A 23,803-nucleotide genomic window follows, 5' to 3' on the forward strand; every position below is an offset into this window, starting at 1 on the left:
CTGTTATTCTGGTGTATTGTGATTCTGCTATTATTGTTGTGTTATTGTTATTTTTTTTTAAAAAAATCTCATTTTGTTATTTTTTTTCTTTACGCGTTGTTACTCCAGTGTTATTGTGCTGTTATTCTGCTATTATTGTAGTATTATTGTTATTTTTTTTAAAAAAAAATCTCATTTTGTTACTTTTTTTCTTCTTTACGTGTTGTACTTTTTTTTACGTGTTGATGATTGTAAAAGTGAGTCACCGTATCAATGCACTTTAATTATACAAAAATGCTGAGCTTTCTGAAGTTATTCACATCAAGTACTTGATAAAAACCCACTAAATTAGCAGCAATTGATTGATACAAAATGAAAGGCTAAAGCATAAGGAGTAGACTCGAGTGAAATGGGAATGTCATACTTTTCAAGACAATATCTAAATTTCTGTCACACAAAGCAACTTCATCGGCAATGATGCGAATCCATTGAGACTGCAGTACATAGACACGTTTCAACATACACCACCAGGCACCAGCACAAATTCGTATCAAAAGATTCATTATAGCAAACACTAAAATACTCATCGTTCATCAAACAAGGAAGACAAAAAAAAGTAGAAAGCTTTGACACATATTACGGCCAGTCTCTCTTACAGAAAGACATTGTACCAAAAATACTTATTGTGCATCAAACAAGAAAAGAATCAGTTACGATATAATACCAGTTAACACTAAACAATATTTACTGGTATTTACCCAGTAGCTAGCTCATATCTGCAGCTGCTTCGTTTTGTTTAAAAAATGCATCCGTGTAGGAAAAACAAACTCCAGAAAGAGGCAAAGGATAATGTGTCATGTGTGCAAGGATATATAAGCATACATCTGATGCCAACATGTCTGAAGTGTTCATGTAAACATATGCAAATCTAGAAGATGTTTCTTTACTGCATCCAATCTCTAATTTTTCATTATTCCGGAGTCTCGACAACAATTCTATCGACATTATAAACAATCTGTGATTCAGCAATTTGATCGGAATTATCATCATAGTAATCAACCACACAGCAATGCAGAAGACGAGTACTCGCCAGAGCACGTAGCTCGAATCCGAAACCGAGTGCGAAACAGACCCGCATCCACCAGCAGCGGCGGCACCAACATCCCTCACTCACCTCCACAGCCACCACTTTCGTCCTCCTTATCCACTCGTTATTCGCCATCAACAAATTAATCACCAATCGACAACCATCGAGTAACCCAAATTGCTGAACTTTTTTTCGAAAATTAAAACAATTATAGATCAAACCTTGCTTTAATGGCGGAAATACTCCTTATAATTGCAGAAAACCCGACGAAAATCCCAAATTCACGCCTAAAATCGAATAGAAATCGGTTCTAACTCGGAACTAGAACCCTAATTCGAAATTGGTGGGTGGTATTGCGTGTTAGCTTGACGGCCTGACGAGGGGAAAGCAGCAGCAGTGGTCGGCGATAGATGATGAACGCGATTTTTTATCTGGGAATGAAGATTATTAGAGAGTACAGTGAAAAATAAAGGACGAACTGAAGGTAAGAGAGAGAGAGTGTTATTAGGGAATGGAGAATGGGGAAGAACGCGATTTTGATTTTTTTTGTATTTTCCTTTTTCTTTTTTTTCCTGATGTGTTATTTGATCTCAGCCCTTGGTTTCTTTTGATCTAATGGCTGGGATTTTTCAAACTCACAACTCACCGTAAGAACCAAACTCACGAGATCCCGCCTCTATCTATATATATATATATATATATATATATATACAGCAAGGATCCGGTGAGTCCAGGGTTTTAAATGAGTCCGTCCTACAATTATAGACCGTAGGATCAGATGGCATCAGACGCACCAGATTGCGCCACGTCACCCGTGTAATTAGAACAACACCTATCCGTCCCCAACTTTTTTTCTTTTCCGTTTCTATTCTCTCGCGTGCATGTCTCTCTCTCTGAATACATCCCAATTTTTTTTAAAAAAAAACTCCTAAAAAATCGCACTCTCTCTCTTCCGCTCCCTTTCTTCAATAAGACTGCTTAGTTCCATCTTCTTCTCCAATAGGATTTTCGTTACTATAATATTCAATCTACAAATTTAAACATTGAAATAAGAAACTACTAATCTAAGGCAGCAGATCTACATATTTGATTACAGCTCTTAAATTCGTCGAAAAGAGATGCGCATTTAGGGTTAGGTTTATGATTGACGAAAATCGCACAAGCAGGTAAACTAAATTTGATATCTCTCGTATATTTCAAGGATTAATTAGGTATTGCTTGTCTAATTTATTTGCAAATTTATGATTTTCCATATATTTGCATCATAATCGAATCAACAATTTTCTTCGCAAGTTCGCAATAATAAAATCTTCTTAATTAATTTACTGAAGTTGAATTGTTGTGTGAAGTTTGTATGCGATTTGTGTTTATACTGCATATTTGTGTTGATGGATACAGTAGTTCGGCAGAATTGCTATTGAAAATTAGCTTATAATTTTCCAATTGTTTCAAAACTGTGGCTATTTGGCTATTCTGTCTCTAAAGTAGTTCTGGATCTATTTGGCTATTTGGGTTCAAAACTGTCACTTGTAACACATGTGAGTGGTTATTGTAACATATAATTGTTTGCTGTTGTATCACCTAATAGTTTGTTGTTGTAACAGATGAGTTTTTTTATTGTAACACATAGGTAATGTTACTATAATACATACAATATTAATTACGGAGTATTATAACTCTTTTTATGTAACACTAGTTAGCTATTTACTATAACATATATTTGGTTATTGTAACACATTTATCTTACCAATCCGCAGTCCATATGATATGAGTTCTACCACAATCGAACAAAGCTCATATGTTTTAATATTTTTGAAAGCCAATTAGCTCAAATGGTAGAGCATTGTGCAATGCACAAGATGTGGGTTCGAGTCCCATATTGGTTATTGAATACTCTGTACTAGTGTTACACTAAGGACAAACTAATGTTACATTAAGGACAAACTAGTGTTATACTAATGGTAAATTAGTTCCTCTAAAGTAACACTGAATTTTTTAAAATACTATGCAAGTCAACCATGTTATTGTAATGGTTTAGTCGTGTTATAATAATGGGGTAACTATGTTACAATGATGGCATAATTGTGTGTTTTCAAGTATGAATGATGTGTATTTATTTACATTGTTTTGGAGTATTAGACTGGAATAATGTATTATAGACGTCTTCGTATTCTACTTCGTGTCATTAACGGCTATTAGCTCAATGGTAGAGCGGTGTGAAATATTATACAAAGGTATGGGTTTGAATCCCATGTAGCCTAGAGTTATAAGAGTGGTCACAACGAGATAGTCAATTGAGATTCATCCTCTCGATAATCACTCACAAGATAAGACATTAGTCCCACACAACCAAGGCACCAACCATGCATTTAATCCTCACTTGAAAAAAATTCACTAGCACTTTGCAAAAGACACATGGATTTGATTAGGCCTAAAATTTATATGAAAGTGATAGTTTTAGAACTTTTCTTCTTGCGACAATATATGCCTTAAAAAGATAGAAGCCTCGAAACAAATTACATACGTGCACGGTTAAAACAACGAGACAAACAATATCTTCGTGGACTTTATCTGTGTTATAATAATCAAGTAGTTGTGTTACAATAACTTTCCAAATCTGTTACAAATTAAAATATAAAAGTCATGGTACTATATGATGATGATAATGTATTGTGTGTTTTCCTAGTTGATTAATCTAACGAAGAATAAGTACAAATTGTATTCCGAAAAAAAAGGACTGCACTACAATCATGAAACTAGAGATGACCTATGTGGGATTCGAACCCACATCATTCGCACAATTGTGCGATGCTCTACCACTTGAGCTAATAGGCTATTTACCGTGATTAATCAACGAATACGTTAACGAGTCACGGCTACCCTCTTCGATAATGGCTTACACAAACAAGCTATTTAATTATCAAGTATAATAATAGTTATGATAGTGAAGTAGAGATAGTAACAAAAATTAGTTAAGGCTCACACAAACAGGCAGCCAGCCAAGAAGCTGTAAATACAAATCTCAGTTGTATATTCTTTGTGAGCAACAAGTACTTCCATATCCCTCCTGCAAGGGCACTCAGGGAACCTCCTGCAACTACACAAGTGAAGCAAAATGAGCTGGTCAGGTCACAACTGCTCATCCATGATGGTTGTCCTGAACATCTGCCATGTGTTGGCCGATGCTAGCACGATTCCCTTCCCGTACACGCCCACGTGTAAAAAATCCCCATCGGTTGACGGCTTAGCGAATGTGGCAAGTCTTGATGCAACACATGAGTAAGTGTCAACACAGGAGTACAACTCCTCATCTGAATCCCCTAAGATGAGTTGGACCGTTAACCTTGAGCCCTAGCCTGATAGCTGGCACTAAGATTGATCTAGAGAAGATAGCCTCATTGAGTGTCTGAGTACGTCTTTTAGGGTCGTGTAGTGTAGCTGTCCATTTTGTCTCCACATGAGAAATGCACGTGCCTAACAAGGGACATAGCAACCTACAAGAATAAATTTGCTAGCATTACTACCATAACAGAAGAATCCCGAACTTGCATTAAAATGTAAAAGAAATCAATAAATTTTCTACCATTACTACCATGAATTAACTTTAAAAGATGACACACTTGTACCCTTATTACAATGACACACTTATACAATTAAAGTAACATAACTATATCTTTATAGTAACATACTTGCAGCATTAGAGTAACACAATTGTTCTTTATAATAAGTCAATAACATAATAATACCATTATGATAACACACTTGTATCATTAGAGTAACACAATTATTCCTTATTGTAGCACAACTATACCATTATGACATCTCATTTCGCACGCCCTAACAAACAACAATAATGTACCACGAGTTGCACCATGGCTGCAGTACAAACAAAGAACTCATATATGCCAGCCTCTCTATTCCTAACCCCTAACTTAGTTCCAAAGGAAACTTCAAAATCCACCATCCATGGCAGTCTTTCATTTCGCACCCCATGACAGAAATGTCACCAACAAGTTTCCTACAGTCTTTTTTAATATCAAGAGCTTCACCTCTACCCAACAAAAGAAAGACACATTTCCACCATTATTGTAATAACACACTTATACAATTACAACAACATAATTATACTGTTATAGTAACACACCTATAACATTAGAGTAACACACTTACAACAACATAACTATACTATTATAGTAACACACCTATAACATTAGAGTAACACACCTATAGCATTATAGTAACACACGTACAACAAACATAACTATACTATACAGTTATAGTAACACGCCTATGGCATTAGAGTAACACATCTTTAGCATTAAAGTAACACATCTATAGCATTAGAATAACAAACCTATAGTTCATCTTCAATCGAAATGATATAAAAACCTGGATAAATGTCATCTTCAATCGAAACCTGGTGCGATAGAGTAGAAGTAACTGTGGACATCAAAAACAGAGACCTGAAAAACAAAAACGTAGTGATTAAAAGCTTGAATCGATGAAAAAACAATTAATATTCCAACGATTTAAAAAGTACAATTAAAAGCTTGATTCGATAAAACGAAATTTAAAGATGAATAAAGATTGTAAAAAACGTGTAGAAAATACCTGAATTGAAATGAAAATTTACAGTAGTTGAAAAGAATATTCGAATTGCAAATAACAAAATTCTGAAGAAAATTATGAGAAAACTTACCATAACAATGAACGGAAAGAAGTCGATTGAAAATTTGAGCATGCTTGAATGAAGAAAACGAAGAGAAGAATCAAAAATCTGCAATTGAAACGACAATTAACCATAGATGCATTCGAATTTTTATTTTTTTTTTAAGAAATCAGCAATTTAATCTTGATGAATAACAAATCAAGAGTAAATCGTAATTTAGGGTTACGGATTTGTTCATAAATGATAGTGACAAACCTTATCCAAGAGCAACAACAACTTGATCTGTTGTGACTTGTGAGCATCAAATAATTTCCGAAATTTGCATAGCCATAGAAATCGTCGTTCGAAGTTTCCCTTCACAACTTTGTTTTGATATGAGAGAGAAAAAGTAGACAGAGAAAAATAAGAGAATATGAAATAGGGATGAAAAATGACGATGTGGAAGAACAAAAGGGATTTTATATGGCATAAGCAAATTACAAATCTACCCTTACTTTAGGCGCATCAAATCTGAGCCATTGATGAAGTATGATCGGATGGCTTAGATTGGTAGGACAATTTCACCCTAAGGTTTAGACTCTAGTGATCCTAACTCTATATATATATATATATATATATATATATATATATATATATATATATATATCTATATTATTAAAGGAAGCTTTTTTCAAGCGATTATAGAGAATCCAAGTTTTACGAAATACTTCCAACCAATAAGAGTCCAGTTATGAATATAAATATAAATATAAAATATTCTATGATAAAAACACCGTCACGTTTCCTCCAAATTTCCTCCAAATTGGAACTAGAACAGGATTCTTATAAGGTGATTGAGTTTTGAAGACTAACAAAGACCTCAATCTAACACCATATATAAAGGTTAGGGCCCCATGCAGAATCGTCATTTTGTGATTGGTGTTTAATAATAAGATCTTTTTTTTTTATTACTTCCATAATAGTGCATTTACCGCATTAGTTTTGTTCTTCTATATTCTTACGGGATAATTAGGTGTTTTGTTTAATTTTTGTTGGGTGACTTTGTAGACACATACATGCATATATCTATGGTGATTCGTGCACTAAATGCTGATTTTTTTTTGGGGGGTTTTGTGCAGGTGGTTGTAGAGTTGTTATCAATTTATCATCTCGACAAATTAGAAATACTCCGTAATACATATGTCATCTTAAAGGTATGAGTATATCGACTATTAAGCATTAGACCTTTGTATAATACTCTGCATATATATGTTGTTGAGACCGAGTTTCCTAATATAATTTCGCTTTCATTCTCGAGTTTGTTGGTTAGTTGTGTACCGAATATAAAATAAAAAAGTACTCATCTTGCGTAGGAATTATATATATCAAGGTATGCTATGGTGCTAAGTTTTGTCGTGATAAACCACAAACATATTTAATTATACCGTTGTTCTCACAAGCCTAAGAGACTTATTTTGGGCTTCGGTTTGGTTAGATAACATAATTGCATTATCATTAGTATTAAGTTTGTAGGTTTGAATTCTTTTCATTTGGATGAGTGTTTAACGGAGTAATAAACAATTATATTAGATAGATACAATCGTTACTCACTACAATTTTGAGTTTTGATGAAGCAGAACTTTCAAGTCAAAATGATAAAGATAGCATATCCTACGCTTTATAGGTATAAGAATTTTACTATTACTACTACTACATATCAAATACTCATGATGAATCAATGATCAATTTTAATGTCAATTGGACACAAATTACTCATGTACATATTTATGTGTTCTCAATAATCAAACCTCTTAATACCTTATTTTTATGATTATATAATCTATAATTAAAAGTGATAAATAAATAAGAGTGTGATGAATTGTTAAGAACATATAGATATAAAAAATTAAATATGATCCACACTATAAAAGAATGTTACTTCTCAAGGTCTGTTTTCACTAGAAGTTTATTATACATCCTTTTCCGTATTACTCTAGATTATAAAAGTCATAACTACATTGTTGTGCTTAATACGGTTCACCCTCCTTCCCCTCTAATTGTTACTCCGTATGATGCTTAATTTGAAGTTTAAGTTTCGATCTCTAAAGCACTATTTACATATTTCATGCAGATCGCCATTGGACATGAGATAAAAGATGCCTATAATTTTCATGTTGAAGATAATTCCACTTTTTGTCTACTTATATATTGTTTTTTAGATTGGATTTTCTACTTTTAGTTGTAGAAGTGTTAACTTTTCCGATTTTTAGTTATGTACTCCCTGCCTCCCTCCCAAGTGTAAATACCCCATTAAGAATAAGAATTAGTTTAAATGTTAATAATTTTCTTTAACCATGAAATTTGAGGTTCGATTATTACCCACAACATGGGACGCTCATTTAAAAAAAAAGTGCATAAACTCCATTTCCAATTTTTAACTTTCATGATTGACTTATCCTAATTGATGAAACTTAGTTGTAAGATTATCGTGTGTTTTGTTTAGACATCTATTACCACCAAAATGATTTTTCAACGTAGAACATTGGCTACATAGAGCAACTATACATTACATAAAATAGTGGATGGTTATCATATGATATCGAAAAAATACTTTTTATTGAATTATGCATGTTCTTTTCGGCCGAAAAATCCTAAATTGAACTGAATTTATGGAGCTGAACTGAAGTAAGAGTTAATTTTTGAGCTTAACTGAACTGAATTGGACTGGATGAAACTGAACTAAAAAGAGCTAAACTGAACTTAAGAATGAGCTAAAATTAAGTCCAAACAAGCATAGCCTTAGTCTATTTGTCATCTTTATCAACACAAAAAAAACTCTTTAACATAAGTGTGTAACTCACCATATTACACCTAGGGCCGTGCATCACACGGGCATTAAATCTAGTATATATATACTTAAAAGAGGAACTTTTGAAGCGATTTCATTGGCTATTGTTTTTTATGAGATTTCATTGGTTATTGTTTTTGTTGAATAAATTATGTGTAAAAGATAATTTGTTTAATAAATAAATATGAAATTAAATAGCTAATTAATTAACTAATTATAAACTAAGAGTTGTACTTATCCTATACTTGATGTTGTATGATAAATACTCCTTAGTCGTTATATTGTTATTGTGATTGTAATTTTGAGAAATATAAAAGATATACTATTAACATTAACATTAAATATTAAAATGCACACTAATTCAAGGGTGTTTTTTTAGCACTCCAACTCTCCTAACTACCTCTAAGGATAATATTATTATATCACAAATAGACCAATTCCATTGTGCAATTAGCTTTATTTATTCAATGAATGATGATCAGTTTTATACTCCCTCCCATCCAAACCAAAGGTAACATGGGAGGGAGCACAAGTTTTAAGAAAATAGAGAAAAAGTAAGGGTAATATTGGAATTAAAATAGGACCACTTGTAGCTTAATTAAAGAAGGGCCACAAATATAATGACATTTTCTGTAAATAATAAGGGTGTATGAGGGGTCTTTAGTCATGTTTTTTTACCAAATAAGGAATGGGTAGTTTGGTTTGGATGGTCCGAATAAGGTAAGTGTTACCTTAGGTTTGGATGGGAGGGAGTAGTTATTTTTACTAACTTGCGGTATTCCTATAATTGCAGGCTAATGATTTTAAATTGTGCGATGACGAATAATATCCAGGACCATGTACAAATTTCAAGTTATTGAGGGATAATTCATTGAATTTAGATACATCATTATCATAAGTCGAATACAGGTAAGTTATATAAAGACTAACATTTAAAGCACGTGTTTATTATATTTTGTATTAATCTTATAGTTCATTGAATTGTTATAAGCGTCTTTATCTTTTTGAGGTAATTTTACACTTTCAAACGTATTATAACAAAAATAAATGAGAAATATGTAAAATAAATGAGAAATATGGAGTATTTTATCATAATTTTAAAGTTTCTATTATTGTTGTTCTTGGGGCGCATAACAAATTAACAATTCTCACATTCATAAAGGAACCCACGGTGAAGTAAAAGACCCTCGGAACATTAAAATATAATCCGTACAACTGTACAAGATAAATTAATTAGCAAACAATTTTTTTTGAAACATAATCTCTGAAACAAACCCCACTAGCGGTCTTCTTTTCCTTCACATAATAAACGTGACTAATGTGTAAATATGATAGCTCTTTCACTCCCCTTAATCTAAGAGACATACCATTTAACTTTTATTAATACTTCTACCAATCCTGCAATACAACGTTATATAATATTTATGGATCCATCATATTTGTAACCTATCTTTTAGTTATTCGTCTTTATAATATAGGTCAACAATAGATTCATCATTATTTTAATTACAATATGTTAGTTTAACATACTCTTTGCTTTATACACGTACCACTTCTTAGGAACGTTTTGTTTGATGAATTTCTGATCTTCACTAATTATGCAGGGGCGACCGATCTTTGAGGTGATGATAAGGGAGCTTAAATTATTGACTTGATATGTAAATTTAAGACTCAATGGTTGCGTTAAGAAGGGGCGAACAATAATTTCACACTGTTATATAAACAAATAGCAGTGTTAGGGCTCCCTCCCACCATACCTAAAGTCCCTCGCTGCAGGTGTACATGAGGCAATAGATGTAGTCCAATGATGCTTCCTCAATGAAGGTCAACATTAGGAAACGAAAATTGCAAGAACACAAATTCCCATTTTAGATGGGTACTATCCGTCATGAGCTAAAGACGGATAGTGCTCGTATACAAGTGAAACTATCCATGAGATGCTCCATCCCCACCCCCCACCCCACTTGCCTTATTGTGAGAGAGAAATTACACTCGAAAATAAAAACACTCCATTAAACTTCTATTTTATAGCCCAAATTAGAATTAAAATAAATAAAAACACAACTTACTAAGTACATGCTTCTACCTACAGAGATATACAACTTGAACTATAGGGTGACAAAAAGTGTTCCATAATATATGAAGAACAAGATGCTAAAATACCAAACACCACAATTATAGAGCTACTTATACACTTCTTTGTGTTAGTAATTAAGATAACGAAATATATAAGCGTTTCTATGAAGATTACTAAAGATCATGCTTTGTTGATTTTTAAGGACCATTGTGTTAAAAACTGAACATGCCCCTTTTAACAAGAGCTGAAAAATCCAACCTAACAAGTACCAACATTTGGTTGATTTTGAGTAAAAATTTCAAATAATGAAGTTACCATATTTGAAAAAACATAAAGTAAATTAAAACTTTTGTATATAGTATCGATCCTTCTCGGAAATATATTTAATATAGGTTAAAAAACAATACAAAAGGTTCAAAAAATATAAATTAAAACGCGATCATCATGTGTTAAAATATAAATTTGTTGCAAATTGCTAAAATACACTTGTGCATCGCTAAACCCATTTACGGGTGAACTTTGTCACATATGTCGATCATTACCAAAAGAATATTGTATTATATTAAGCACGTGTCAATCCTCTAATTCTTTGTATAATAAATATATAATGGAAAAACTCACTATGACGTATACCTCACACATAATTAGCCCAAGTAAGTTGTGGTTAGTTATTAAAAGAAAAAAAATAAGACCCTATTATCGGGAATATGCATCGCACAAGCATTAATCCTAAACGGTACATTATAATCGCATTTTTTAACTGTTCTTTTATATATAGTGGTAATCACAAGAAAGCAACCATAGCATGAGTTAATAATAGTTACAAAAAAAGCCCTTTTAAACAAACTCAAGATAGAATTTCGAAAGCCACTATTACGATATTACCCGGGCAACGCCCGGGCTTGAACACTAGAACATAGAAATATAGAATCAAAAGGGATGGAAGGAGCAAGACATTGATAGTGAAATTGATTATAAAAAATAAGAATAACATAACAGTAAGAAAATTAATACGGAGAAGTTCATATTACTATATTATGAATACATGGCATTGGATGTTCATCCATTTCTACAATGGCAAACCCAACAGAGCAACACTTCTTGTATGTATCACAATCCACAAATTCACAATACTAAAGGGAAAAAAGCACCATCGTAGACTTCTAGAATTTAGTTTTAAATACACAAGTATAAGTTCAAGCTAAGCAGCGAAAGATTTTCCACAGCTACAAGTTTTCGAGGCGTTAGGGTTTTGAAATGAGAAGCCTCCACCAATAAGCGCGTCACTGTAATCTAGCTCCATTCCGTAGAGGAATAGGAGGCTCTTTGGATCACATACTGCAATTCAAACCAAAAAAGAAAACAAATTGTCAAGATAACAAGGGTAGTTCCTCTCAAATGACTATAGATGAGACTTTAAGCAGATTGACATCCAAAAATTATGAATTAATCATAGTGGAAATCCGGTATATCTTACACCAGATACGATGATCATTGATCACTTATCTGTAGGACAAGGGACGCAAAACTTTCATGATACTGATAGAGTTTATGATATAATTTAAGAGTTTGATGTCGTTAAAATGAGCAAAGAACTTCAAATAATTTTTTGAGTTTATGGTAAAACTTAGGTTACAAATGCGTATGTGGCACATTTGTTAAAGAGTACAACCAATCAAAAGGCTCCAAAACACATCCTATATACATCATTCTCACAATGTACCTCCTTATACACCAAAACCTTGATTAGGAGTTTAGGACACATGGAAAAAGTGTGAGTAGCTCAAATGCTTAACTTTAGATACTCAGGGCTTCTTCTTTGGATTGAGAGATTTGGAGGGAAATGGAAAGGGAGGGCAGCAGAGGGATATAAAATCCCTTGTTTGGTTGGCAAATGAGGGTGGAGAAATGGAGGGAAGGGACTTAGAGAGATCCATTTCCCTCCAAGGCAAATCAAAATCCCTCTACCATCTCCCCCCCCCCTCCTTATTTTGTAACTAAACTAGCAATTTTATTTCCCTTGCTCCCCATCTCTTCCTTTCCCTTGAAATCCCCCAATCCAACAACAAGCCCTTAAGAAACTTAGCGCGTTCTATATTAAACAACGGGAACTTGAAGCCCTCTTACTTCCAAATGTGCATGGTGCATGATTGTGTTCAAATAAACAAAAAAGAATTACTTTAGTCCGTCAAAACTTTATCCGTTTTCTAAGTCCTCAAATTACTCTTAGAATAATATCTTAAGATAGGTCAATGGGAATATGATGAGACTAGCCATCACTCACCAATGGTAAATCCGTTGAGCTCGATCACAGCGTCATCTGGTTTTGTATTATCTCTACTCTCAAAATCCATAATGTAGGACATGCCAGAACATCCACCTTGTTTCACCCCGACTCGTAAGCACACATCCTCACCCCGATCAGACCTGATCCTTCTTAAGTGTTTCAAAGCATTGTCAGTGAGAGATATTGCTGGTGCCAAGCTCCCAGCAGGTACTGCTGAAACTTAACACAACAAATAAACAATAATAACTCGAGTTAGTGAAAAACACCGACCACACAGAATCACTTCTGATAATCAGCCAGTCTGGAATACTATGATAAATAATGGCACACCAGAATAAAAACTATGTGAGTTTACACAAATAATACTATATACTGAATCCTCAACTTTTAGACATAATTTGAGGAAGAACTATGCAGCCTTGTCCCAAACTTTTGGTAGAGATGATGTACACAATTACGGGAATTCAAATTTGGTAGGGATAATGATGAAAATCTTTCCTATTTAAAGCTTAGGAACTAAAGGAGGCAAGTATCCCCCCAACATACACAAATAATTCAGAAATGACGATATATGATAATATGAAGCGACTGGTCCCACTTATTAATTTTACTAAGCAAGCAGGGAAGGGGAGAACTCAGAAGAACAAACGGAGAAATAAGATGTATATGTGAGCAGAATACATGAAGTGTAGCCTTAATAAACAAATGTAGAGAGCTCAATGAAATTGATCAAGTGCTGCTCTTTCGGTCTGCACGTCCAAAGCAGCTAGAAATTTTGAACATCAAGACAAACTTCAATTGGCTACAAAAAGTTTAGCTATTAAGGCAAATGAACTCCATGGCATGTTGTCGACCGAAGCCAGAGTGTGAATAATCACTGAGATCTAACTAGTGAAACAATCATTCAAGTAAATCTACCATCAAAACTCAAAGATGACACCTTCCTCAAACAATCCACTCCCTTTCTAATATGTCCATATATTCGTGCAAACACATGCAATAAAAACAACCATTTTCCTTCTCTTCAAGAATCAAGGATAGTGTCCAAGCACTAAAACTAAAACTAAAACTAAAACTAAAACTAAAACTGCTGTTAAAGCTAGAATCCTATTATGCAACATGACGGTCCAGGCGTCCAGCAACAAGTTTAGCTTCCATTATCGAATACATTTCTCGACATAATGTTCATTGTGGGTCATTGTTAGACAGCCTCTCTGCATTAAGTTAACAGAGGGGCAAGGCTGTGTACAAACACCCTTTTCTTTGTGGAAGTCTTTGAGGCAGTAGGGTGATGTTTTTCATTTACAGTCTGGTGTTTCTAAAAGCCTTTCTATTGTGAAGTACTCCCTACACTAGACGACAATTCTCGACGCAGTTTTCATTATGCGTTATTTGGAGACGATCTCTCGTGTTAACTTACACAGGAGAAACTGAGAAAGGCTGCGTATACCCGACCGCGTATCGCCAAACCCTGCTCATGTCATTGTGGGGCAAAGGAAACCTCCGAGCTACTAGGGTAATTTTTTTTTTTTTTTTTCCAAAACCCTAAAATTTAAGAACTTGAATAAAATATCATACAATCTCGGGCTTAATCATACAACTAAGCTGAAAAACCCAATTAACCAAAACCCCATCTCCAGAACACCCCGAATTTCAAAGACAAACCCAGTAAGAACTAAGAACAATCAAATAAATAGAAAGTCAAACAATCGAAATTGAAATTGAAATTGAGTATAGCAAAAAAGAGGCGTAGAAAAAGTACCAGAAGGAGAAGCTGATGATCGAATAGAGAGACGATTGAAGCGATTATAATTGGAGTTAAACGAAATAGAAAAGGGTTTGCAATTAAAGGGCAATGAAATCGATGAACTTTTTACGGGTAAATTGGAAATTGGGGAAGAACATCGCAATGTAGCACAAAATGCCATTTTTCGTTCAATACAATTCTGGGTATTGTATCTTTGTGGAATGTAAATGCTTAAAGACAAAACACTAGTTTTTTAGAGAGATTTTTTATTAGGAGTACTTTTTTTGTGAAGTAGGAAGAAAGTGGAGGGAAAATCCAAGTCCGTTAGATTTCTGGTAGGAAACTACGAGGATTAAGTGCTGTTTAGGGTCGGGGACAAATTTTATCATAAATTGTTCTATTGTAGAATTACGTCATGTTATTTTGGCTTAATTTTGTTAATTTTTTTTAACTGAATTTATAGGATTTGAACTTTTTTGAATTGTATTTATAGAATTTGAACTTATAAGATCTAGACTGAATTGAACTCAACTAAACTTTAAGATCTAAATTTTTCCGAATTGAACTTATAGAATCTAAATTTTTCTGAATTGAACTGTTAGGATCTGAACTAAATTTATAAGAGCTGAACTTTTCTAAAATTAAGGCATTGTTCTTTGGACTTAAAGTCACCTCCTCTAACTTCAGTTCAGAAAAATTATGCAAAAGTTCAGATCCTATATGTTCACAGAAGTTTAGGTCCTATAAATGCAGTTCAGAAAAGTCAGCAAATTAAGTCCAGATCAGAAAAGTTCAGATCCTGTAAATTCAGTTCAGAGACTTTAAATTAAATTATACGGAGTATTAAATCATTTATGCTAGACTCGTTAACAACTAATTAATTAAAATTAACTTAATTTATAAAAGAAGACATTCTTACACCCTGAGACGATCCACATTTATATATAAAATAAATTACTCATTTAAGGCTAATATATGAGTTGCCTTTTACATAATACCGTCTCACGATTTTTATTGTTAAATTAATTAGTTACATATCATGCATATATAATTAAGTTAAATACCATACACTAATTATGCCTTCAAGCTAAATAGATAATCATTTTATAAAAATGAAGACTCATATTAAACATCCTAAAATTTTGTAACTTACGGTAATCTTTAATTAGATTAGATGTACAATTACATTTATTAGGAGAAATATTTGGTGAGGTTGATGGAGATGAAGAAGAAAGAGATACGAACAAGGATAAGATGGAAATCTTTGTGTAAAGTTTTAATTGATAAGGTCTTGGAAAGAATAAGAGGGTTTGGTGCAAGGAAACCGTCTTATACTGGGAGACTGACTCTTGTTAATTCAGTTCTGACAACCCTTTATACTTACTGGATCACCATTTTCTTGCTCCCTAAAGGAGTTTTGAGGAGAATTGATTCAATATGTAGAAACTACATTTAGGAAGGTAATTCTAAATTTGTTAAGGCACTTTCAGTCAGCTGTGGTAAAACATGTACACCAAAGGCTGAAGGAGGTCTAGGATAGGAATGAGGAATAGTGATGCATGGAATATGGCAACTATTACAAACTTGTATGGTGGGTTTATTGTAAACTAGATAGCCTTTAGGTAAGATGGGTTGCTGCTATCTACTTAAAAGGTGAATCCTGGGTCAATTAACATCCAAAAGTTGACACCAGTTAGAGTTGGAAGGCAATATGCAAGGTGAAGAAGAAATTCAATCCGGCGTATAATGCAGGTTCTTGGACTGTGAACCCTATGGCTAGTGGTTATGACTGGATTAGAGCATAATTGTCTTATAGCCAGGGATGCACTCCAGTTGAAAGATAAGTTATTTCTTTTGTGTATTAGTATGGATGACATATGTTGTTTATGTCAGGTGCTCCTGAAACTCACATACACCTGTTTCAGCAGTGTGTCTATAGTAGGGCAATCCTGAACAAGATTTCCATTGCATTGAATATTAGGCTGCCCTGTCAAAATGTGCTGGCCTAGGTGGCTCATAAGCCATGGGCTAAAGTGAAGAAAATGGCGGTGACTGCATGTATACAGGTTGCGTTCTATAGTATTTGGAATCAGAGAAACCAAGCTTAGTTGGATGGTTGCATTCTTCAACCGGATGTAGTGGTAAAAGATATTCAGAATTTATTGAGACTGAGGATGAAGCATTGGTGATCTTTTTCCATTCCTCGCAACCCTGTTCTTTCTGACTTATTTTCAGCTTACTTTAGTTCAGCTCAACTCTATTCAGTTCAGTTCAGCTCAGTTCAGTTCAGTTCAGCTCTATTCAGTTCAGTCTAGCTCAGCTCAGCTCCATTCAGTTCAGTTCAGCTCACTTCAGTTCAGCTCCACTAAATTCAACCAATTTCAATTTTGCGAATCTTATACTTAATAGTTTTTATTAATATTAATATTAATATTAATATTTTATTATTTTATTATTTTATTATTATTTATTATTTATTATTTTTGTTCCGGGTGTAATTCCGGAGCAGGATTATGACCACTTAAGCTTGTAGAATGACGTCGTTTTGCTTGTCTCTTCCTTTCGCTCTCTCCTGTAAAGATGAACAAACTGAGGGCTCGGCTTGGTACCGAGCGTACTCACTCCGACGCTCAAGTCAGTAAACTTAAAGAGATAAGTTGTGTGTTAACTTGGCAAAGTATATTGTAGAGAGATAAGGGAGTTTTATACCAGATTAAGATGATATTCAGATAGTTTTTGGATCCTTTTCTCAATGAGAGAAGTGGAGTATTTATAGACTTTCACCTTTTGTCACGTAGTGGCCAAGTGGCTAGCAGGTGGAAAGACTATCTTACCCTCGGCCGAGGGACCCATGCCGGGACGGCGCAGCCCGGTTGACTCCATGCCGAGGGGACCGGATGTGAGTACGCGGATATGCCTCTCGGCCGACTAGTTGCCGAGACCGAGACCCAGTGACAGCCGACATCCCGTGTCGGTTAGGGTCATCAATACGTTGACTTTTTGTCTTTTAGCTTTGACCTTGCTCAATATGTTGACTCGGTCGGGTGCGAGAATATGCCCCATCAATTTGCCCCAGCGTAGTCTATGCCGTGGTATGGACCTTCGATGAGTGTTGAGCGTATTCTGCGCATGCCGATCTTACGCCTCGGCTTGGTTACATTCGGGCCGTACCATATCCCCCTCCACATGGTTGTGTAATGGACATCCAATGTGGAAAAGAAAATGGCGCTGGCCGAGACCAAGGTTGAGAGTGCCGTGTGCTTTTGGTTGCCCCCGGCCGGTGCCGCCAAGCCTGGTTGATCAGCTGGCCGTTAGCAAGTAGATACCAAGGAGCGTGTCGAAGAAGATTCATCACTGTATGTCGATTGACCTTCCGTGGCTGCATGTTTGACACGTGGCTCGGTGCTGATTGGTGGACGCTTCATGGGCTTTGCTCTGATTGGTCCACTGAATGGGCTTTGCTCTTATAAATAGAGCAGTTAGCCCCTCATTTTGACCATCAAACTTCATTTTCTCAAAAACTTTCCTCTCTATAGTCTTTTTCGAAGAAACTTCTCTCTAGTTTTCGAAGCGTTACTCGGCGTAACACTTTCTTCCAAGGTAAACAAGCAAATTTTTCCCCAACTTTTTACTTGTTGATTAATTGTTGTCACCATGTCTGCTGCTGATGCTCTTCCTAGTACCTCTACTCCGGGGGGCGAACCGTCGCATCCTGATGAACAGGAGCCACTGGTTGTCACCCCGATAGGGTTCGGGGGCCGCAAGTCGCCTTCTCCTGAAATTGATGAGAAATTTTTGGAGGGTATTGATGATGATGATGAGGAAAGGACCCATTCTGACGTAGAGAGGCCGCATTTCTTGTGGCACGGCGATGCCTGCTCGATCAATCCTGATCGTGTTTGGACGAACAAGTTTGCTAGTTGTTCCGGGCCTGATCTTTTTGAAGATCATTACTCCTTCGGCAGGGGGTATAGAATTGTTATCCCTGAGGGTGATCAGGTGGTCTGTTTCCCTTCCGAAGGCTGTATCGGCGTGTACATCAGACATCTGGAGTATGGGCTCCAATCTCCTCTTAATGAACACGTCGTGGCCATAATCAAAGCCATGAATGTCGCCGTGGCACAACTGCGTCCGTTGGCCATTAGGACTATTATTGGCTTTGTATGGTTATGTCTTTTCAAAGGGGAGGCCCCAACAGTGAACCTCTTCCGCCGGCTCCACCATCTTCGGCAGACTACCCTAGGCGGCTCGGGGTGGTACAACATACAGACCGAGCCGGGTTACGTCACCGTTTCCAAGCTGACATCTTGCAAGGACTGGAAGGGGCGGTGGGTATATGTTGAGGTTCCGGAGGACTATCCTTTGCCCGGTCCTTCGCGCGCGTCAATTTGCGGTGTGAGAGTCAGGGGGAGCATGATAGATATGTCTCCCGGAATAAGCTTAAGATGGACGCCAAGAAGGTCTATCTTAAGTAGGACGAAGAGCGGGCAATGAGCTTGTTCGAGGCTGAGAAGGATGGCACGCCGAAGGGATGGATGCCTCCGACGCAGATCGTCCTTCAAGACGAGCCGCTTTGCCACGTCGGCCTCATACCGGCCCTCGGCCAGGGTGAGTGGGGTCGGTGTGAGGCCCACCCTTGCTTTTTATGCTTCTGTATTTGAGCCTTGGTTTATTTCTTTTGCTTAACTGTTGATTTTGTTTCTTGCAGATCGATTTGGCCGGGATCTCTCCGTCTCTATTTTAAGCAAGTTGGGACTCGACCAGGACGGGAGAGTTGTTGAGCTGCACCCTAAGGCCGTGCCACGTGATCGCAGACCGGCCTCGCACGAGCTTATGGAGCAGGCGATGAAGGCAATGGATGTGGCGGCGAGTCAAGCGGAGATTGGCGGTAACGTGCCGCGCCGGAGACCAAAAACAACGTCTGCGGCGGCTACGACGCCAACTCCCACTCAATCTCCAATCCTGTAGACACCTCATTTCTGCACCTCCCGCAAACCACCTGGTGATGATTGGGCCGCATGTTTGATTCGCGGAACGATTTGTGACAGTTCGTAAGATTATCGTCAAGTGTTTGCTCAAATATTAATGTCAACCTCTTAGTTGTCATCTACGTCCTGATACGGTCGTTTTGGCAGTAATTAGAGTACATTCGGAGTCCGGGTCAAAAACCGTCTCCATTTTTCGATAATGTTAAATCCGAGTCGGAATGTTCGGAATGTTCCGGATATTTCTATTCCATATTTCATAAATTTTATCTTTTGGCAAATAATATCCCGTAATATTCATAAGATAATCGAATTATTTCCGTCCTACCATAACTCAAACGCGGAAATCTTTCTTTGAGGAGGAAACCTCACGGGAATAGACGCAACGGCCAGTCTTTGCGCCTCTTCCAAGAGACGCAGTGGCTGCTGCGCCTTTTCCCAGGCCCTTCTTTGCATGATTTACGTATTTTTTTCATATCTTTCCGAGATTCACTTCCAAAGAGTCTATGAAACCCTATTTCCGTCGTGTGATTAGTATAAATAGGAGCTTTCGTTCCTCATATTTCTCACGCGAGTGTCCGCCCTTCTCTTCTCCCTTTGCATTCTAGACTTCGTTCTTACTAATTGGCGCCTACGTGCTTGGACTTCCGACCACGTAAGCTCGGATCTTTCCGGTTTGACCTCTCCGTTGCATGACCGACCAATTTGACCAACTACACTCAATCAACTTTAATTAATCAATCGTTTTCCTCTTACGAGGGCACTTTCCTTGCATTCGCGTCGAGCATTCACTAGTCGATATCTTAGTTCATCTCGTTCCGTCAACATGTAAGTCTGAGGGTGTATAATTCTCTTTATTTATTGTATTTTACTTTATCGTATCACCATTGTAAGGTTTATGTTGAAAACACCGTTAAAATCGATTTCTAAAACCCTTTGTTAAACCCTGTTTTTGCGGATTTCCAGAGAAGGGCGGCGTCGAGAAAAGACGCAAGAATCGCTGCGCCTCTTCGAAGGAGCGCGATTCTGCTGCGCCTCTTCGTGAGGCTGCGCAGATTCTCGCTTCTTTTCTTCTTCCTCGTCCTCTGTAATTCGCTTTCTTTTTATTTGTTTTTTGTTCGTCCGTTAATTCTTTGATATAATCGCCACTGATAATTCACATGTATATTGTATCATATAATTCATCATTCACTAATATGTTTTAATTGTCATAAATCCGACTTAAATCCCAAGTAATTCATATTTGCGGGTTTTAGTCATTAAATTCAAACCCGGGTTTTAGAGGTTCAATTTGTTCATATTGAGTTTCTGAAATTCGTCATTGATATAGTTTTCATCTGTTCATTCACATGTTCGTCTTTAATTTGTCATTAATTCATCATGTCTAATTTGTTTCATTCACCGATGTCACTAATTAATCATTCAACCTTGTAATTAATTCGTTTAAATCCATCTCATTCATGTTTTACTGCTTTTACGACCTATTCATATGTTAAATAATCTATTAAATCACTTTCATCCGAGTACATAATTTAATCGATCCCTAAAATCACCAAATTGTATTAACGGCTTGCAAATACGGCTTCATAGCCAGAACTGAGCCAGGGAACAGACGCAGCGTCTGCTGCGCCTCTTCCAAGGGACGCAGTTCTGCTGCGCCTGTTCCTGGCTGAGTTCTGTCCCTGAACTCCGTTGTTGCCTTGACCTAGTTTAATTAGTTTACATATTAATTAACTATTATTCGTAATATCACGCTAATTCCTGTTCGTTAGTTTATTTAATTCTTTCCTTCTTTCTTTTATTCTTTTTTTCTCAAATTATCCGTTTTAAAGGTATTTTCGACATAAATCGCCTATTCCAATGTAATTAATGTAATTTCCATTATTGTATTTCTTTTATTGTATTTCATATTGCTTGAATGCTTTCACATGTAATTGAGCATTAAATCCTACTTCGACCCAATTGTATGCTAATTACGTGTCAACCGACTTAGTTAAATTCTTCACATGCTAGGATTAATCTATGGATGTTGCATTGCATGCATATAGCCGACGATATATCAAGTACGAATAACTTCCCTAATCATTAGTAGAGGCCGCTATCGAGGCGGGCGGGATTAGGTGTTCGATCAAAAGAGCTTCCTAATACGTACCCTCACCCCTTACTCCAGATCTCCGTGAGCACCCGTGTTCATTGGCATCCACGAGAGTCATTCTAGACATAGAATGCTAAGGGTAACGATTGCTTAGTGTTCATGTCACTACTTTGTGTCTTGACATGACACGAGGTATTCGAACGGTTCCAATTTCCCATAAAAATTGGTGGCGACTCCATACAAAATGCAAACGCTTGTCCCGTTTCTCACCAAGCGCCCCCGTGGGCGGCCCGTCGTCACGAGTTTGGCGACTCATTTGGGAATAATACACTTACGTGTAGCCAAGGGTGAAACTTGAACAAGGTTAGGGAATAGTTTGTACAAGACAATTGTCGGTTTTCATAACTCGGTCTTCCTAGACCGTTTAATTCGGCCTTCCTAGGCCCAACCCAACCCATTCGACCAATCGTCCCGTCGAAACGGTCCTAATTCTTATTTGGGCCTAAGGATGGATAGCGATTGACGTCATCCATACCATGATGCTTACTCTTGTTTGTATCAAGGGCCTTCACTACTTGAGGAAATGGACTAGGAATCGGCCTTACTCTTGTTTGGCACGAGCCTCTCCACAGACTTCGGGTTTGATGGTTCGGTATGGCAACCCACCCTTTAAACCAAAACCCTTTTAAATGCACTCAGCATCCAGTTATAATGCTTGTATAAATGTGTAAACCTTACGTGATCACCACTTCTAAACAAAACCATGACGAATTTCGAAATAGGCCTTTAATTAGCGCAAAATCCGGTCAAAACTCTGTCCGTTTGTCGCGCAAAATTCGGGCCACAAGCCCATTTCAAAACCTCACTTCGAGTCCACTCCTACAACTACACTACAGTTGGCTAGGACACACATTTTCAAAGACCTTGTCTTTCTTCAAAGCTCACTCAACACAAGTGGCACACACCCACTTCACGAGTCAAAACTTTTCCTATCTTAGCAAGTGTGATAGAATGGTCGATCGTGTTTTGATTCGTCGCCGATCTCTTATCCAGTTTCCAAGATGCCCGGATCAAGTGATGAAACAAACCTCCAGCAAATTCAAGAGAGTAATGATCGAATCCTAGCCGCGCTAGCCCAAATGCAAGTCACTCAAGAACAAACCTATGACCGCCTTGAACTTATCGAAGGCCGTATCTTTGATGTAGAGGGAAGGTTGACTCTTGATCGAGGCCATTTGGTGTTCACAATTAAACATATGTGGTCGTTGGTCAATGGTCGATACAAAACACAATTTATACTTCACAAACAACTCTACAATTAGTAAAGAGGCAAGTAAAGGTCGGATCCCAAGGGACGGGTATTGAAATGAGGATTCTATTGTAACTAGTGGTGTCTAGGGGGTGTCACAAATTGGGTTGATGTAGAAGGTTACTAAACTAAGGTAGCAATGAAAATAAACTAACAAGGTAAATAAAATAAGGGGTGTAAACAATTGATTAAAAGCACTAGGGTGTCATGGGTTCATAGGGGAATCATGGGATATGATCATACAAACATGTTCTCAAATTATAAGCAAGCAATTATTGTTGTGATGGATTGAGTTGGGTTATATCTTACAATCCTAGGAAAGTTTGGGTCCCGGAGCCGAATCGATTAGATTGTACAACACCTACAAGTCGACTTAATCTTTCCTACTCAACACATGCATGGTCTAACAAGACTCGAGTTGGGTTATGTCTTACAAGTCAAGTTGAAAGGATAGAAGATGATAGTAAATGCAAGGATTCATAGGCTTAGCATTTCATCAAATATAACATGTGCATGTATTAAGATCAAAACAAGCAAGCAAATAAGATATGAAAGCATATTAATTTAAGCATGAATCATTCCCATGTTGGTTTCCCCTAATCACCCATTAAACCCTAGCTAAGAGACTACTCACTCATTATCATATTGATCATGCTAGAAAGGTTGTCAATCATACTAACATAATGAAACATGATGAATAAATGAAAGTAATTAGCAATAATTAAAAAGGGATTAAGAGAT

The 23,803-nt window shown here is 36.5% G+C and overlaps 1 protein-coding gene across 1 annotated transcript; it reads right to left on the bottom strand.

Moving 5' to 3' along the window:
• Positions 1-11,638: 11,638 nt before the first annotated feature.
• LOC141586858 (iron-sulfur assembly protein IscA, chloroplastic-like) lies at positions 11,639-15,103 on the bottom strand. The gene is made up of 3 exons (XM_074408254.1): positions 14,689-15,103; positions 12,924-13,145; positions 11,639-11,977 (listed from the first exon to the last, which is right to left on the bottom strand). The coding sequence occupies exons 1-3, from the start codon at positions 14,852-14,854 to the stop codon at positions 11,841-11,843; spliced, it is 525 nt and encodes a 174-aa protein (XP_074264355.1). The 5' UTR covers positions 14,855-15,103; the 3' UTR covers positions 11,639-11,840.
• Positions 15,104-23,803: the final 8,700 nt, after the last annotated feature.

The sequence above is a fragment of the Silene latifolia genome, chromosome 6 (assembly GCF_048544455.1).
Source record: "Silene latifolia isolate original U9 population chromosome 6, ASM4854445v1, whole genome shotgun sequence".
NCBI classification, from domain to species: Eukaryota; Viridiplantae; Streptophyta; class Magnoliopsida; order Caryophyllales; family Caryophyllaceae; genus Silene; species Silene latifolia.

What these genes read in the sequence shown, in the direction of transcription:
- LOC141586858 (XM_074408254.1), bottom strand. Translation starts at nt 14,854, where the DNA reads ATGGCATTTTGTGCTACATTGCGATGTTCTTCCCCAATTTCCAATTTA. An exon ending in ATCATCAGCTTCTCCTTCTG is followed by an intron (nt 13,146 to 14,688) that starts GTACTTTTTCTA and finishes TGTTGTGTTAAG; the next exon opens with TTTCAGCAGTACCTGCTGGG. An exon ending in GCTCAACGGATTTACCATTG is followed by an intron (nt 11,978 to 12,923) that starts GTGAGTGATGGC and finishes TTTGAATTGCAG; the next exon opens with TATGTGATCCAAAGAGCCTC.